This window comes from Setaria viridis, chromosome 9 (assembly GCF_005286985.2).
Source record: "Setaria viridis chromosome 9, Setaria_viridis_v4.0, whole genome shotgun sequence".
Lineage (NCBI taxonomy): Eukaryota > Viridiplantae > Streptophyta > Magnoliopsida > Poales > Poaceae > Setaria > Setaria viridis.
In genome coordinates, this window is record NC_048271.2 from 30,657,239 (window position 1) to 30,676,167 (window position 18,929).

Below are 18,929 nucleotides of genomic sequence, written 5' to 3' on the forward strand. Positions count from 1 at the left end.
AAGGGAAATTCTTGTTGATGCTCGCCGGACGAGGAGGTTTTGCTCGTTGTTTTCCGCCAAGTGGATTGAAAGCGGGGCAAACAAAAAAAAAGAAAGGGACGGCTTGCGCAGCACAGTGCAGACTGCAGAAGACGAGAGAATGCGTGCGGTCTGTCTCAGCAACCTAGCAATTGTTTTTATGGTCGGCAAGTTTCGTGAGATGTAGATTAAAATACAGATAATATTCGTTGACTCTTACTGAATGACGAATAGCTGAAGTTTTGTTGGCCTTTTGGTACGGTGTCTTGCGCCTCACGAAGAATATACATAGGTGCGTTACAACTAAATGAGAATCTTCGCCTTGTTATTACGTTTACATTTTGTTAGGCGAAGAATATACACAGTCATCAGCTCGATGGGTGCCGCACATTTTGTTAGGCGAAGATATAAATTAGAATTTGATTGATATCGCAATGTAGAATAGAATAATCGTTACCTCTTTGATAAGTGACCTTTTTACCACGATAGACAAGTTGACACTTGCTGCATCGGTTTCTACCGAGGAATGAACCTGTCATAAAACAAATGTAATGCCTCTGCTAGAAGAAAAATATAATTTTAAACACTGACAGGTTCCACAAAACATAGCCATTGCCACCATTTATATTATACTGGTAAAATACAAATAAAGGTACTAACGGAACTACTTTTGAGAAAATCTATCCATTGCTTTCATGCATGCATATACAGTAAAACTCAATACTTGAACAGAATTTTGTTTTAGGTTAGTGGGTCTGCGGTATTTTTCTGTGGACCGCTCTAACTTGTGGGTGTCTGCAAATTAGTAAATACTCTCTTCATTCCAAATTATAAGTTATTTTTTATTTTTTAGATTTATATGTTTTGCTATGCATCTAAATATATATTATGTCTAGATGCACAGTAAAAATATAAACCTAGAAAATCCAAAACGACTAATAGTTTGGGATGGAGAGAGTACTTTATATATGCTAATAATATGTATGGTATCGCATATATATTAAGATTGTATATTTTTATAGATGTATTTCAGAAATTAACTGTACTATGTAGGCGACGGTTTCACCACATACTAATACGTGGTAAATTTAAACAAAATCCTCTACTCAAGGCTCCTAGATGCCTGTCCCTGAAATTGTAATACCCACTTCGCTTGTTCTGTACGCAGAATTTGAGCAAAAACAAAGAAAAAAGGTAGCCCCACCCCACAGATTCAAACTCTACCAATCACGTAGTTTCACGTCCCATGAGCATGTCATGTGTGTTAATCATGAATGCGTGCACATTCATGCTATCTTGCATATCAAATATAGTGAGCTAATCAAGATAAGACACTGGTGCATCCGCCGTATAACCTAGCCCAATTAATCTAGTGTCCAATATATTCCCACAGATAAAAGGCCCATCTTACGATATATGCTCTACATACCCCTATGATCCTCATAGCTAAATAGGTAGGGGGTATCGAATCAGAAACCAACTTTTGCATTTTTATTGCACAATTTTATTGTGACTAAGGTGTGTCATGTGTGAACTTGAATATATCCCAATTTCGGTCACAAGGAGAACAAAAAAGCACACAGAAAAAGAACTTGAAGTGACTATCTCGGAAGCGACTCGAATAATCATAGCACCGTGAGAAACAAAGAAAACTTCAAGTAATTTCATGTTTTTATTTCACAGTGAATATTCCACTAGTAGCCACAACAGCCTAAGGCTGCAGCTGTGACTAAAGCTGTAATTTCAGAAGCATTTTTCACAAAAAGGATACAATGCTATTTTTTATGCCGTCCTTTTCATTTCATCCGATGCTCTAGAATTTGTACGATCTAACATTACAAATTACCATTAATTCCTTCATTAGAATATATTATTAACATTTGGGCATATGAAAAATATCACTGTCATTACATTTGACTTGAAAAATGTTTAATGCTTTTTGATAACTTTATTATTGAATTCTAAAGATATATATTATTTTGAAACTGATGGTAGTGAAAGGCCAATATATAGCATCTCATTAGAAAGAACGGAGCAGGAGCAGCATACATTAGCGGTCAAAGTTATGAAAGCCCTGATCGCACGCATATATACCACAGCGAGCATACAGTTGTCATGTAAGCATCTTCTTTATTCTTAAAGCCGTTGTTCTCTCCAAGTCCATAGACCTGTAGTCCTATTTGCTCCTCTATATATAGCCATCATCACCTCCTTACAAAAGCCTCAAGTCAAGTTGAGCACAAGTCTCTAGCAAGTCGCTTGCGAACACACTCGATTTCTGTCAATCTCTCTCCCAATGGCGCCGACTAGGAGCAACCACCCCAGGGTGTTCCTGGACATCAACATCGGTGGCGAGCACGTCGGCCGCGTTGTCATCGAGCTGTTCGCCGACGAGGTGCCCAACACGGCGGAGAACTTCCGGATGCTGTGCACCGGCGAGCGCGGCACGGGGCGGTGGTCGGGCAAGCGCCTGCACTACAAGGGCGCGCCGTTCCACCGGGTGGTGCCCGGTTTCATGTGCCAGGGCGGCGACATCACCGCGAGCAACGGCACCGGCGGGGAGTCCGCGCTCGGCTACGGCCGGTACTTCCCCGACGAAGGGTTCAGCGCCGTCAAGCACGACGGCCCCGGCGTGGTGTCCATGGCCAACGCCGGGCCCAACACCAACGGCTCCCAGTTCTTCATCACCTTCGCCGAGACGCCGTGGCTGGACGACCGCCACGTCGCGTTCGGCCGTGTCGTGGAAGGGATGGACGCCGTGCGCGCCATCGAGAAGGCCGGGTCCATGAGCGGCAGGACGGTGAGGCCCGTCGTCATCGCCGACTGCGGCGAGGTCAAGCACCGCGCCCTGTTCTAATTAACTTACTCTCTACCAAACTTGACACCTGTGCGTGCAACTACAAGAGATACGTGTGAAACTATGTAGATCATCATATGTGTGCTTGTGTCCTCACATCGTTCATGTGTGCACCTATTCGTTGTGTTGACTGATGTAGCTATAATGCTGATGTGTGAGAGGGAAAATGGTGCTTGAGTTAATAAAGTGCTCACTTTTGCCTTGGTGCCAATTCAAGTGGTCTTGTTTCTTTCCCCTTGAACTCAGTACACATTGTTATTCTCTTTTTGTGTTTGCATGTTCTTGAGAAGGCTCGATTTTTCCCAACTGGGTAAGGGAAGGTGTGTGAAGCTTCAGGGATGTTGACAGGCACGAGGTCCCATGGATGGGAGCAGTGCTGCACAAGAGACCATGACAAGCACTGCGATGCGTACAACCCAAGCTGGAGGAATTTGCACGAGTCAAGGTCATCAGGGTTGTCTGGTGTAGGGATTGCACAGCTCTTTTTGAAAAAGAAGGATGCTTCGTGGTAAGCTGCCTGGAGCCGTCCGAATTGCTCTTGGTTCAAATTTAAATGAACTCTGCGTTTCATACACAGATGGCAATCAAAACGTTGACTGACAACTCTAAATGTGGAGAACCATACATGCAATTATTTGAAGCGAGATCAGTCAATCATGATATTTCCCCAATATGCACGTCAAAAAGTACCCAGGACTACATTCACATCGGTTCATGACAATATCATCACAAAGCACAAAAAATTGGCGTGGTGCTTTCTTTACTACTTTTAATCCAGTGATGTCTTTGGTCAATTGTGCAATCGGCTAATTTCTTAATTTATGAATACTTTCCATTTCATTTCTCTAGTTCAACATCCATACAGATCCGAAACAACTTAGCTAATAAATGTGAGAGCTTTACTTTGTTTAATACTGTGATCCGTGCTTAAAAAATTTCAGATCCTGTATAAGGCCTGTGTCAGCACTTCTCGTGAAACAGATGAGATAAAAAAAAAAAGCTTAATGGCTGCTGATCAAGCACAGTCCATCACGCGTAGGAAGGGTTTGCAACCTTCACTACCTTGTCACCATCCTTGTCATCAATTTCATTTTCCGGAGCGAGGTACGGTGTCATCGCGGAAAACCTTCCAGCTGGGCGCCTTCTATGGCAGGCATGATTTGCGCCATCCGTGAGGGTAGTCGGTCTTCTAGTGCCAATGTTGGTAATTTTGTTGTATTTGCACGTTAACCTAATGTACAAGGCCAACCAAGCATAGCATAGTTGGTTAAGTTCGTTGTGGTAAAATCCATCCACTTGGATTATTCAAGGCTCAGACTCAGCACACAGATGTGTGTTTATTTTTGGCTTATTATTTTCTAATTGTTTGGCAACGAGCTCATTGACAACAATGCCTATGGTGACTTCATTATTTGTCGGTTCAGTACGTGTCTCTGAAGAGTTTATAAATGTGAGGATATGTGCATGTATGAGAATATCCATGTGTTATACCATGTTTCACAATTGGTTAAGAAAGGTCGCCCGTAGCTATCTTGTAGCCAGCTAGCAATTACGACTCACAAATGGCAAGCGTATTGGCAACCTAATTTAAGGGGGAGTTAGGTTCTAAGATTATGAAACGTATACATAGGTGGGAACAAATTCTTGTAGATTCAAATAAATTTGGATGCCTAACTCAAGCAAGAATATTTTCCAAGTGTTCATTACAAGTTTACAACTATGAGCTTTTCTTTGCGAGAAGAAAAACTATACTTGTATCTGTAACAGTTCCAATTACCAATTAGTAATATCTAGAGATGCAATCAAACAGCTACTTTTTCGTTATTAAAAAACATCCATTTTTTCAGAACCTAAACTTGATCAGTTTCTGTCACCCCAACGGGTTGGCAAAGAGCAAAAGTGAAGTTATGACTTATGAGGTCCGACCAATAAACACTAAAAACAACTCTGCTTGTATCCCAAATGCATATGCACAAAAAAATTCTGAATGTATGAATGTATACAGTTCTTCTCCGTAAGATTGTTTGAACATTTTAATTTGTAGAATTGTAGTTCAAAAGCTTGCTAAGAATCATATTTTAATCATATTTTCATATGTGCTTGGGAGCCTTAGTTCTTAGTTTTTAGAACACCCAATTCACCCCCTCCTAAGGTATCACGGTCCCTTCAGGGTATGCACTGGATTGAGGTTGAAGAAAGAGTTAAAAACAAGGCCACCAAAACCATATTGTAAAGATTAACATATGAAGTGTAGAGAAAGAAGTAGTGGGAGCCCCATTCAGAGGACCGGCACACAACATAACCTACTATTTGGGGCAAAATCAACACTAGAGTAACATGTATGCACGCTCCAGGGGTACCTAGACATACTGAAATAATCTCAAAGCATGAAGATGTATACCAAGCCCAGGTTTTGTCTCACCCAATCCCCTACTGACGCTGACTGTGGATGGAGCAGGCCGGTAACGAAACAAACCTCAAACCCAACCACTCCCCATGCATGTTTCCATCAGCTTTGACCTTTAATCAAATCCTAATCCATCCTCGTTCTCCAACTCCATCATCGTCTCCTTTCTCCAACCGGGGACTATATATATGCATGCATGTACCAAGCCATACACCAACCCAAACAAGCAACAAACACACAATCGAGCAAGCACACAAGGAGCTAGCACTTTCAGAAGCTAGCTACTGCCTTGCAGCCATGGAGCTCCTCCCTTGCATCGCCACCCTGCTCCTCCTCCTCTCTTGCTCCCTGGCGGCAGCGACGACGGCGCCACTGGGGACGATCGAGCGCGTGACCAAGCAGCGGATCCTGGCGAGCATCCCGCCCGGCGGGCGCCCGCCCGTGCTGTTCCTCACGTCGCCGTCCGGCAAGTACGCGGCCTACTTCGTGCGCACGCACACCGTTCCGGGTGCCGGCGGGCTCGGCGCCGACTTCTGCTACGTCGAGGTGGTCGACGCCGCGACGGCCGGCGCCCATGGCGGCGCCGCCGAGGGCGAGGAGGACGGCGTTGCCGCAGCAGCAGCAGCCGCGAGCGGGAAGAGCGTGTGGGAGTCGGAGTGCCGTCCCATCAGCACGGTGAACACGTGCACGCTGCTCTTCTCGTGGCACGGGCTGGAGGTGTTCGACGGCAGGGAGGAGGTGTGGCACGGCGAGACCAACACCGACGGTACCAACTTCCTCGAGACGCTCGAGCTCGTCGACGACGGCGACATGCGCATCCGCGACAAGGACGGCGAGCTCGCCTGGCGCGCCAGCGACGAGCCGCGCCACGCGCAGCACTGCGGCGCGCCGGGCTCGCCGGGCCTCGCCACCGCGCTCCCGCCATTCGCCGAGCCCCTCGGCGCGCACAGCAGCAACCTGCCCTTCGGCATGGAACCTGACGGCAACGGCCACTCGGCCGACCTGCCACAGGCGGCCGACGTCGGCACCGGAGCAGCAGCCCTCGGTGGCGCCGCGGGGGTGGCCGCGCCTGGGCTCGGGGAGGGAGAGCCCGACGCGGCGGCCGACGTCGGCAGCGGAGCAGCGGCCGTCGGTGGCGGCGCGGGGGTGGCCGGCCCTGGCCTCGGAGCGGGAGAGCACGACGCGGCGGCCGAGGAGGGCGGCGCCGTGGCGGGGTTCGATCCCCAGCCGCTAGTGGACAACAGTCCCTATGACAGTGGGGCCTGGAAAGAGGGCCGTGGGGCCCATATCGCCGCCATTGGCGTCGCTGTCTGCGTCTCAGCCGTGCTTGGCACCATGGGCGTGGGTCTCTAAATTTGGCATGGCTGACGATGGTGCTGCAATTGCTTGGCTGCGACGAACTGATTAAACAAGAGGGTGGGGTGGGTGATGCCTTGGTGTTGCATTTGGTGATGGAAAGTGTGTGTGTTTCTTTTTCTTCTTCTTTTAATTATGCGCGTGTATCAAATACAGTGTAAGAAGGGATGTTTGTGATTGGGTAATTGGAATCAATAGCATATTGTAACGGGTAAATGTACTCCATTGCTTCTATTATGAAAAATTAATATAGTAGCAATTTAATTTGGGGTTATGACTAGCCTGTGACTCTATTGTATTCTCTGCTGTTGTGCTGTACAAATACTCGTTATTCTCAAGCATTATTAAAAAACTATTTTCCCAGATACCCCACATATCTTTTCACATACAAGGTTTAAATTATGGACCGCCTGTGAATATGGCAGTATCCGCGTGAAGTTTTATCTTTTTTTTTTAGTTTTAGTGGTGAAAGTTTACGAAGGGATATATCATTTCTAACGTCATCTCTAGTTAATTTTATAAAGTGTTTTCAATATTTTTTTAGGACCAGTGAAAAAAGATGTAAACCATTAAGACATCTGCATCGGTGAAGTATAATTAAATATGGCAAGATGGTATACATCGTTTTTCAGTACAACAAAAAGGCTTGCTCATGTCAGCTTGCGGATCCGCAACATCTTCCACATGGGCGGCGAGCGAATTAGCGAGCTCGTCAACAATATTGGTGGGCAGATCATGGGAATGGATTCACAATAAATATGTCAAATATTCTAAACAGCTTCATAAAGGCAACAAGGAAATATTTGGAGATGTGAAATATTTAGAGTCTTTAGGTGCCAAATATTGGGAATCATCGATTCAATGAAGAAACCAATTTTATGTAAGATTCCACGAATAAGCCATGTCTGGATACGCTAGCTTATCCGCTGCGTTTAAGCCGAAAGAAGCACAAGACCTGCCGAACATTTCGCTCTTGTGTGGAACACGCTTCAACGCGTGGATGCATGTTTTCAACAGCAAGAAACGAGCAAACCAGCGATTCTACGCGACATGCTTCTGCCTTACGCACTGCTGCATAAACGCTGAACCAAACAAGATCTAAGTCACGTGCATTAGATTGTTTTTAGGCCAGTTTTAGTGGGATTTCATAGAGAGTTTCGTGACATTAAATTTAATATCACATTAGCAATTTTTCTGATTTGACAAGATAAGTAATAGGGGAAGTTTCGTTCGTCAGGTGAGAGGAGTTTCATCCCTATAAAATTTAACTGGAATAATTACCAAATTCTCTGTCCTATTAACTGTACATTAAGACTAACCTTAGGTTCCATCGTTTACATGGTTGGTTGGAGGAAGTTGCGGATGTAGGGATTGGCGCTGAAGGAGGAGAAAAACATTGGGCGAGTTAACCCTGCTGCTGCTTGCTTATTGTCCAAACACAAAACCCCGGCAGAATCCCAAACAAAACCCCGTCTGCGCGGCTCCCACGGCCCACCCCAATCCGGAAACGATTCCCCCGCATTGTCTGGTGAAAAAAAAGCGCCTGCCCCGAGCACCGTCCGTTTGTGCGAGCCCGTGAGCCGCTCGTGCGGCGCGCACCCGTGCACGCAACGTACCAGCAACACTTTCCAGCTCCGAGCCGGACACGCCGCTCGCGTCGGACTCGAACCCACCCGCGCATAAATCTGCGCGCCCGCCGTCCGCAAACGCACACGCACGCACAAACGAGCCGACTACACGAACAACCTGCTCTACTCTCGTGCCACGCAAGAAAGGAACCTGCAACGATGGCGGCGGCGGCAACAACGATGGCGGCGTCTCAACACGACGCGAGGCAGGCGGCGGAGGGAGAGGGGACGGCGGCGACATTGGTGCTCCGGTGCTTCGACGGCGTGAAGGTCGCGGTGCCTGCGGCGCTCGCGCGGGGGCGGTCGGGGCTGGTGGCCGCGGCGGCCGGGGAGCGCGTGGTGGACGTGCCGGGCAACGTGCACGGCCCCGTGGTCGCCAAGGTGGCCGCGTACTGGGAGGGCCGCGCCGCGGCGAAGGAGGAGGAGGGGGCGGCGTTCGACGCCGCGTTCCTGGCGGGGCTGCGGCACGACGCGCTGGTGGACCTCATCCACGCCGCCCACCACCTCGGCGACGCGGCGCTCTTCGACCTCTTCAGGCCCACTAGAGCCTGATCGAGCTCCCACCACCACCGGATCAAGATCTCGCGGGCCCAAGTTCATGGCGTTTTTATCATGCGGATTATATAGTTTCCCTAGCGTCCCCATTACCTGTTTTTATCTGCTACTACATGCCTATATATGGTAGTAGTATTTTGTGAAGAGGACAAGTTTTGATTGAAGTACTTATTTGCAATCTATGTTGCGCTGTGCTTTGGCTGTCCTCTAAATGTTTCTTGCAAATGTGGGAGTGCAAATTTAATACCAAAATTTGTCTTAAGATCAAATTAAGCAGAAATTAAATGATGCGATATTGGCAAACAAAATTATATATCCTCCCTTGAACTGGAACACAATTCAAACTGTACACTTTAATTTACTGTGAATTTGGTGCAATCCGTACCAGAGAAAAGGGGGGACAAAAGTTAACGTGATGGAGGATCGGAACATCAACGAGTGAACCCTGGTGCAGGTTCAGGCTCAGGCTCAGCCATACTTGCACCGTCGGGCCTCTGCCCCGCCCCTGCTATCGCCTTCATTCTCTGTGCTTATTCAACAACATGACGTTGCCAAGATGATTTGCGCTCGCTAGAATCGGTACCCTTGAGTCGCTTCCTGTTTCCGTGGATCTATTAAGCATCCCATCGATCGAATAACGTAAACCCTGGGTGAAAACTGGTATATGTACGCATTGCGGATCTATTAACCACAAAATAGCGCAACTTGATTCAATCACATGTGATTTGGATTACTATGCAAGGTCCCCTGTCCATGTTTTAAATTTTAAGTTGCACATATGAATTTAGCTGTGTTCAAGATATAGTTGTCAAGGGATCGCCGACTAGCCGACTAGACTTCCAGGGGGACGCCAGGGTCGTTCGCATAGCTACTCTCACGTAAGAGCAACTTCAAAAGTTTCCAAAAAATTCTTCCCCAAAACAGTGTATTGGGGACCATGTAAAATTTTCTTTCCCCAAAAACATATCAACCCACAGTAGAATGTCAATAACAGCCCTCAATATTTGCCACATCATCGTAATTGGGCCTACCTCCAGAACAGAGCCACCCCTCCTCCAGAACGGAGCTCCATCGCTCCTTCGAGCAGAGCTCGCCGACGGCCAAATCCGCTGTATCTTGGCCGCCTCTGTTCGATTCCTCGCACCAGCAGCTTCCCCTCACCGTCCCGCATCCATTTCACCCATCACCAGCCTTTCTCGTCCATTGTCCAGGGAGGCCAAGGCTCTGCGCTGGGAGGCTGAGCTCCTGTGTTGGAACGCCGCCCCGCCTCACTCCTGTTCTTGCAACGAGGGCCGCGTGGTGACTGGAGCGGGGGCGAGTGGCGGCCGGCAGCCAGCCATGTTGTTCCGCCGCTAATGTTGTTCCGCCTCTCGGGGAAGGCCTGCTGCCGGCATGGCGCGCCAGCGCACGGGGATATGGTGCGTGCGGGAAAAAAAAGGTGCAAGTGGCAATCGCGGGCGCACGCGGGCGAATTGGGGGAGGAGGAGCACCGCGCAAATTTGCGGGAAAATAGCTCCAGATGTGGTGGACGCAAATTTGCGGGAGGTTTGGGGGACCCGTTGGAGTAACTTTTTTTTCTATTTCCCCTGATTAAGGTTTTAAGAGTAATTTAAGGGAGCTCTTGAAGTTGTTCTAAGGAGATGTGGAGACGTGGAGTCGACGATTCTCTCATTTTCCGCTCAATTTCTCACGTTTCCATGCTCCATTTCACCTTGATGGGGATCGGTGTCGCCGAGGCGGAGGGGGGATCAGCATCGCTGTGCGTGGTTTGGGCATCGAACGAATCGAAGGGATGACTTGATGGGCTCTTGGGCTGATGGGTTGAATATTGGCCTATTTACTGGTTCTTTTCGCTTTATATGTGCTAACTTAGCTTATTTGGCTAATAATGGGCATCGTCTAATTCCTGCCTAGGGCTTCAATAGGCGGTAATCTTATCTATCTTTCAAAAGATTTTTTTTCTTACCCATGATTCACTTTTGAGATCCGTGCAACACTACGTGAACGTTGAGATTGCATCTAGGTAGTAATTGGACCAGCAGCCGCACCGTATGGTGAAGCTAATAGCACATGGTGAGGATACGTGTCACGACGTGAGTGGAGGGAGGAAGATGGGAATCTAAACAATCTCTAATTTTTTTAATGATCTTTTATCTTAAACCATGCATCCAATTTCAAATCCGATTGAATCATGATATTTGTTGAAATTAATACTACAAAATGAGATCCAATATAATTATATTTTGTTGTATTTTTAAAAATCAACATTTTAGAAGAACTATCTCAACATTGTTTTAGTAGAAAGCGTCGTTGAACGTCAAAAAAAGGTGAGCAAAAAATGTTAGTGAATGAAAAAAAGTTGGTGTGTGTAAAAGTTTGTTGAGCAATAATGTTGGTAAGTGGCGAACTGAGCATAGCTCAGCTGGTAAGATTCTTTGTGGTGAAATCTGTCCACCTAGGTTCGAGTCCTCGACTCAACACGGGTGCTCACATTTTTCTGGATTTATTTCAAGATTTGGCCGGCGCTATTCTTTCAGTGGTAGGCGATGTTCCCGTCGACAACGAGACGCTAGTGATCATTGCTTTGTCAATCTCAAGAATTCGTCGATTCAGTCTTTCTGAGGTGCTCATATGGATAGAGTTATGTACGTATGTTCGTAGGGGTGAGTGTGTGCACGTGGATGCGTTTGTACTGTGTGAAAAAAATTGGTAAGTGTAAAATAAGTTAACAAAAAATGTTGGTACGTATAAAAAATGTTGGTCAATGTCGACAAATGTTGGTAACAATCGAGGTAGACATTTTTAGAAAAATATTGATGAATGTCAACATATATTGATAGGTTTTAAAAAATATTGTACAAGAGCTTAATATGAGTTTTAAAGAAGAGTTGCTTATCTACTTTTCGAAAGACGTACAGAACCCTTCAATGGGTTGGAGGTCGCCTCGACTCGTGACAAAGCTGCGACAATTATGATTGAATACGTGCCTTTTTCGGTGCCTTTTTGTTTTTTTGAAATGAATTTTCGGTACTTTTTTGGTTTTGCGGAAAAAAGATATTGCACATTAGTTAATTTGATTGAACTATTTATGCAAATCCGCGGCTTCGGTCTACAGAAGCGTATGAATCGTGAAAAAGCAAAAAAAAAAAAAGCTTGGAAACACTTTTATGGTCCTGAAACACATTTGTAGAATATCATTATTCGTTCATATTCCTTCTCCCATGTTTCAAAAAAATACTCCTCCCACTATGGTCTGCTTCGCGGGCCTCTTATTGGGCGAGCATTCTTTTTTTTTTTTGAGAAAGCCATTTGGCGCACTTTATTGATCTTGAATAATAGTTACATCGTTCGCCAAAGCTCCTAGACTGAAGCTAGGGGGTTCATCGACCCAATTACAAGATAATTTGCTTTTCATAGCTTCTCTAGCTAACTCATGTGCTGCACAATTCGCCTCCCGATTACAATGATCGATGCAAATAGAAACAAAATCTTGCCATAGTATGAAACACTCATCATAAATCGGAGCACTAGCTGTCGCTGAGATGCCATCTTGTTTCATCGTCTCAACTACCTCCACACAATCTGACTGAATCATAATTCGATTGCATCCCAACAATTGCGCCAACACCAGACCTTCCTTAAGAGCTGTCACCTCTGCCATAGCAGCATCTACAATATTTTCAAGGTAACATACCCTGGCTCCTATAAAATTTCCCGTTGAATCTTGGGCGAGCATTCGGTATTACCAGTTAGCAGCTATCGATCGTTGGTAGCTAATAGCAGCGAGCAAGCATTCCTAGCGCGCACGACTAGCTAGCTTGCTAGTTGGAAACAGCTAGCACCAGGGGATTGCATGCATGAAAAAAGGCAGCACACCATTTCTTCCCATCCCTTCCTCCGTTTCTTATTTCCCATGTCTAGCTTCCTATACTTTTTTTCCCCTCCGTTTCTTGTTTCCCATGTCTAGCTTCTGACACATTTTTTTCCCACGCATTTCTGCTGCACTTTTTTGCCGAGCATTTTGGCGCATCTTTTTTCCCATGTACGAGGGAGATGAAATGGGTGGGGGGACTGTTTCATATACATATGAATGCAGAAGCAAAATACTAAAATACTGTTGTTCCCGTGTCACTTTAAGTATTGATTTATAAAACGAAAACATTGTGCCCAATTCACAGGTTCAAAAAAGCATCGGTTAACAACAAAATAATCTTATACAAATTTTGAAGATGTGTCAACAGAGACAAATCAAACATGTATATAAAATATGCATATCCATTGAAAAGACAATCTCATTACATTTTTTTCGGCCAAAATAATGGATAGGAAACAAGCTTTAATCTTTAACAAAAGGAACCATGGTGAAACCCTGCAAAAAAAAACAAATGCCAAATAAGTGTTTGAAAAAAAGAATAGCAAAATTATAAACATTACACTAATCCACTTGATGAACAGAAAAATGGTGTTATGGCCATTGTGGAACCATTTGGTAAAAGAAAAGTCCTTGAGCTCATAAGGCAATTCAAAATACAAATATAAGTAGATGGTGAAAAATGCTGTTTACTAGTCCTGTCTGGTCACTTGGTCAGGGGTGAGTCTACAGACATAAACTTAAGTAGGATCAATTTGTTAAGAAAATCTGAAAGTAAGAACATCACCACTGCAATGTGTCGCAACAGCTATATTTTTGGAAAAAGAAAAAAATGCAACCAATGATAAATTAAGCATGCCTTAAGTTTGTCTAATCATGTATTAAAAAGGGACATTATTCTTTTTCCGGACTACTTTTTTTGAAGCGAACCGGCAGGGGAGTGGACTGTTATATATTTGGAACAGCATACTGAAAACTTTATGCTTGAATTATAAACTTTGGACTTCATATCCAAAAGCTTTGTATTTGTAGTTTCGAAACTTGAATGTGCTTGTAAGCTTTCAAGTTATGTGTAAAACACTTTATGGTAGGGTATGAAAAACTGTTGAATCCTTTATACAAAACTTTCTAGAATCCATTACTTTGAATATGCATATCCAAACTTTAAATTCGTATATTGAAAAACTTATGAACCACATGTACAAAACTTTACATATGTCGATAAAACAATTTAGATCACATAATCAAAAACTTTATACATCCTTGACTTTAAAGTTCTATATATAGCGCTTTGTAATAGAATGTGAAAATTTTGACCAGACGATGCAAAACTCTCTAAGAACTCCTAACATTGAATGCACATATTCAAAAACCTCTTATTTATATTTCAAAAAAAACTTATAAACCGTATGTACAAAAATTTACATGTGTAGGTCAAAAAATCTAACCACAAATTAAAAACTGTATACATCCTTGACTTTCAAGTTCTATACATAGCACTTTGTAATAGAACGTGGAAAACTTTTAAATAGAGTATGAAAAACTTTTGACTACTATATACAAACATTTTTATATCTCTTAACATTGAATGTACATATTAAAAGAATTTCATATTTGTACTTTGAAAAAAATTATGAGCAGCATGTATAAAAACTTACCAATATAGGTCAAAAAATTCGAACTACGTCATTAAAAAGTTATATATTCTTGACTTTCAAGTTCTATACACAACAATTTGTAATAGAATAATAAAAACTTTTGACTCGTGTATACAGAACTTTAGAGAATACATAACATTGAAATGTACATATTTGAAAATTTAATGTTCATATTTTAAAAAAGAAGTTATGAACCACTTATATAAAACTTTGTATTTACAGTTCAAAAAATTTGGACTATATGACTAAATAATCTATATATCCTCGACTTTCAAGTTATAGACATAGCACATTATAGTAGGATATGAAAAAGTTTTTACCCCTATATGAAAAACTTTCTAAAATGCCAAACGTTGAACATGTGTGCATTAGATGCTTACATTAGATGCTTTACAATCGTCGTTAAAAAACTTAGTGCATAGATGCTTTAAAATCTAGGAACCTTGACTTTTTAGGTTCTAGGTTATTCAATATAGGACATAAAAAATATGGATCTAGTGTAGCTGCTAAGCCCATGTTAATTGTCACTTGGCTACAATACAATGCTATGGATTCATGTTAAAACCAATAGAAATCTTGGGGCTATCCGAGAAAAAATGCAACAAAAGGCTTCCTGTTGCATACATATTTGTTATCGTAGCTGATTCCCACCGTATGGCCTTATATTTTACTCCCACCAACTATTCATGCTACTGTTGCATCAGTAGAGAAAATATTATAAAAGGTAAAATTTGCTAAAATTCCTAACCGATAATTCCTGAAAAAATGCCATGATCATACGCTATAGTCCAACTATAGATTTCTTTGTTGATAAAATCATCTACAACTCAATCCTAATGTTACTAACAGCTCTAGGACATAAACAGACAGAACAAACTGTTGCATCAGCGGAGCAGAATTTCCCTAAATTACAGTTGCTAAAAAAACAGACAAACTGGGTAAAAAAACAGACAGTGCTAAGCATAAAAAAAAGTGCAATTTCTTTGACCTTCATTGTAAACTATTTGCACCCCATATTTAAGAACTTTCTACTAAAATATATCCAACATTGTATTACAAGATCCAAAACATTGTAATTCCAAAGTTTGCACTCCAAAGTTTAAGAACTTTGACTAGCATCTTATAAACTTTGTAGATCTAGCTCCAAAAACTATTTTGTAAAAAGAGCTCCAAAACTATATAATTCCAAAATTGTGCTCCCAAGTTAAAGAACTTTGTAATAGCACATTTCAAACTTTGTACTCCTAGATCCAAAACTTTACAATCACAATACTAAACTTTGAAAAATATATATATATATATATATATATATATATATATATATATCCAAAACTTTAAACTTGTAGCTCAAAACCTTTGAACATGGATGAGAGAAACTTTCAAATCACACATTCAAAACTTCCTACATCTTTAGCTTTCAGCTTTTAAGTCACATATCAAAACCTTTCTATCTACTAGAATTAAAAACTTTCAAACCATATGTTCAAAACTTTGTACATATAGCTTTCAAGTCACTTACTAAAATTCATGTACATGGAATTCAAAATCTATCAAATCATACATTTGAAAACTGTTTACATCTCTAACTTTCAAGTCACGTATCAAAACCTTTGTAGATGGAATAAAAAAACTTTTAGACCACATTTTGTAACTTATGATATCTCAAGCTTTAAAGTCACATTCTAAAAACTCTGAAGCTCCCAATCAAAAACTTTGAGTGCGGATACTGAGAAACTTTCTAATCATGTAGAGAGAACCTTTGGACAAGAATTCGAAGATATTAAACCCGGAAAATTAATATTGAAGTTGTAAGATAAAACTTTGAATCCCTCAATTCACAGCTTTAAAGTGTTCTAGCTAAAAACTTTCATGTCATTCTGAAAAAAACTTTTGGCAACTTTGGGCATAGACATTAAAAGCTTTGGGCCTAGAGATTTAAAACTTTCATGTTCATGTAGAAAAACTTCAGGAATGCCAATATATATCGACATAGAAAGGAAGAATCCAGGGCATTTTTTCTTATCGGAATCATTTCCTTTATGCAAAATATAGAAGTATAATTTGGACCACAGCAAAACCTAGTCTAGCAATTTAACCTCGTCCTATCCCAAATGATAGTACCATTTTCACATAATATTCACACCATGAATGTCTTTGCAAAAAAGAAGTGTAAGCATCCTAGACTTTCAAGTCATAGACCTGACGTTGTACACCAAGTAAGAAAACAATCACCACATTCGTTGAAATAAATGTTTGCGCATCTCAGCCTGAAAGAAAAGGTTTTCTAAAAAATATATTCCTTCTTATCCATTGAGAAATAAGAACATCGCTAGTTAATCCAGTCCCGTCAACCAAATTTGCAGCCTGCCCCAAAAAATGCACTACAACAATCAAAATGGAAAACAATATACTAAAATGGCAGGCTTTACGCAGGGGGACTTCACAGATGACTTATGGAATGCACAAACCAGGGAGTTTATTAAATCAGTTGCAATTATGCCTAAAAAAGGGAATTAGAAAAGATATGTCAGGTTATATTATCCCATTTGTGTAGTATTGAATTCTCGAGCTGTTAAAAAGCATCCCTTAAAAAATAGCCAACATATGTTTCTGAAAAACATTGAATTAGAAAATTGATGCTACCTGTAACTGTAAGATAATTGTTGTCAACTTTCCTTTGGGAAATTTTCTGAGATTAATGACAAATTGTTTGAGGGCTCAATTTGACACTTCTTCTGTTAGCTAAACCATGCTCGAATGAGTTAAGCAAGCAGCCAACATCCTTCCTGTATTTTAATCACACTACCTACATGTTTTGACACATTTCGAAGCACTGAATAAGGATTATAATGCTTGAACAGTTTTCAACCAAAACAAAACAAGCAGATTGCGTATTTCAGATTTCCCAGTACCCCCCATGGCAAGCAGCAAAACACAATACCATACTAAACCCTTTTCACAGGTTGCTTGCAGCCATCACAAGATAAGATAAAGCAAAGTTGAGAGCATCAGAGATTCAGAAATAGGTAGATCAGAAAAGGGGAGGGGCGAGCTGAAGCACAAGACCTATTGGCTGTCAGTTGTTGCTCGTGCTCGAGGATGTAGAAGAGACCCATCACGCTCTTGTGCTGCCGCTCGTTGCTGTAGTTGGACATCACAGTCAGCCACGCCGTCGCCCACCTGCACGGCGCCTGGTTTCGGCCACATCGGAAGCATCCTCTCGTCTCGATTTGCCTCCCCCGCAGGCACTAAAAAAATTGCTGAGCCACGATGCACGCAAAAAAGGAGGGGAAGTGGAACTGGATTGAAGACAATATCCACATCACCTTCGATCTGATGCCGCCGTCGGAGATGAAACGATTTGAGCGGCGAAACGGGGTTGGATCCAGCTTCCGCCTCCCTGTAGATGCAGACGAAACGGCGAGGCGGCGAGCTCGACAAACGGCGCTGCGGCGATTTGGAAGGGACGGAAAAAATCAGGAGAAATGTTGAATCGTGTTGGATATTTTGGAATAAACAGGGGGCAGTGGGGGAATTGAAACTGGTATACGAAACGGAGAGGGGTGCGGAGTGCGGACAGCTAGACGACACGGAAGACGAAAAGGGAAAGAGGGTCATAGACAAAACAGGTAGATTGCTGGGATGGTTGCACACGAACGCGCGATTTTGTCTGCTTCGAGTAATTATAAGCCTAAAGATCCAAAGCACCGAGAGGGGAACAATAATTTATCAAACATCCCTAAAAACCTTTAAAGATAAACAACGGTAATACTACATCCACCTAACCTGTTCCTTCTTATCTTTTGTTTCTTCTCTATCGATCCTCGTTCTGAGCTCGCCGGCAATGTTTCACACCTCCACCATCTCTTCGTCTAACGCCACGCTGCCTTTCCGCTCGGTGTCATCAGCGGACACTGCTCCTCCTTCGCCCACGCTTGTTTGAGCGACAGTAGCTCTGTATCCTGCTTAGAAGAAGAAATCGAAGTGGGGCATGGCATCGCTGTGGTGCGCAGCGATATGCCATGGTTGTGGCGATGGTGTTGCAAGTGAAGACGGCGCTGGCGAGCGATTTCGAGACCCCTCCAGATCACTGGGAAGGGCGTCGGGCGCCACTCAAGTGCTGGGGGTGCGGGCCGCCGCTCCCCCGTGGCCAGGGGGCAAGCCGCTGGCTGCCGGAGGAGCTGCTCCGTTGGCAATGGGCTTGGCCGCCTAAGTAGCTCCATGGGGAAGGGTGCCGAGCGCCGCTCTCCTACGGCCAGGGGCGAGCCGAGCCGCTGCCATCCTCCTCCTCCACCGTTTCTTAGCTTTGAATCCCGCTGTGCAGTGCTCTTCCTACCAAGGTTTGCTGCACGTTGCAAACGTATGTTTCAATTGTTTCAGATGTTTCAGAAGAATGTTGCAAGTGTTTCATGTGGATATTGCAAAGTAAATCTTAGATGTTGTGATGTTGCATATGTTTCACACACATGTTGCAAGTGTTTTATCTGAATGTTGCATTTTCAATGAGAGATTCCATGCAACACGAAACAAATGTTATGGTGGTTTTTTTCCTCATCATCAACATATGGCTAATAAATTT

General features: G+C 43.3%; 3 protein-coding genes and 1 long non-coding RNA gene across 4 annotated transcripts; 3 read left to right on the forward strand and 1 right to left on the reverse strand.

Moving 5' to 3' along the window:
* The first annotated feature begins 2,224 nt into the window (after positions 1-2,224).
* Positions 2,225-3,086, forward strand: LOC117836627 (peptidyl-prolyl cis-trans isomerase). Its single transcript, XM_034716092.2, has one exon. It carries the CDS (start codon positions 2,315-2,317, stop codon positions 2,873-2,875), a length of 561 nt encoding a protein of 186 aa, XP_034571983.1. The 5' UTR covers positions 2,225-2,314; the 3' UTR covers positions 2,876-3,086.
* A 2,089-nt stretch (positions 3,087-5,175) lies between these two features.
* On the forward strand, positions 5,176-6,912 carry LOC117839704 (uncharacterized). The gene has a single exon (XM_034720102.2). The coding sequence runs from the start codon at positions 5,325-5,327 to the stop codon at positions 6,633-6,635; it is 1,311 nt and encodes a 436-aa protein (XP_034575993.2). The 5' UTR covers positions 5,176-5,324; the 3' UTR covers positions 6,636-6,912.
* Positions 6,913-8,362: 1,450 nt separating this feature from the next.
* Positions 8,363-9,001, forward strand: LOC117840474 (uncharacterized). Its single transcript, XM_034720983.2, has one exon. It carries the CDS (start codon positions 8,426-8,428, stop codon positions 8,816-8,818), a length of 393 nt encoding a protein of 130 aa, XP_034576874.1. The 5' UTR covers positions 8,363-8,425; the 3' UTR covers positions 8,819-9,001.
* Positions 9,002-13,016: 4,015 nt separating this feature from the next.
* Positions 13,017-18,262, reverse strand: LOC117839133 (uncharacterized). The gene is made up of 2 exons (XR_004636792.2): positions 17,417-18,262; positions 13,017-13,190 (listed from the first exon to the last, which is right to left on the reverse strand). It is a non-coding gene; the product is annotated as an uncharacterized lncRNA (long non-coding RNA).
* Between the last annotated feature and the right edge of the window lie 667 nt (positions 18,263-18,929).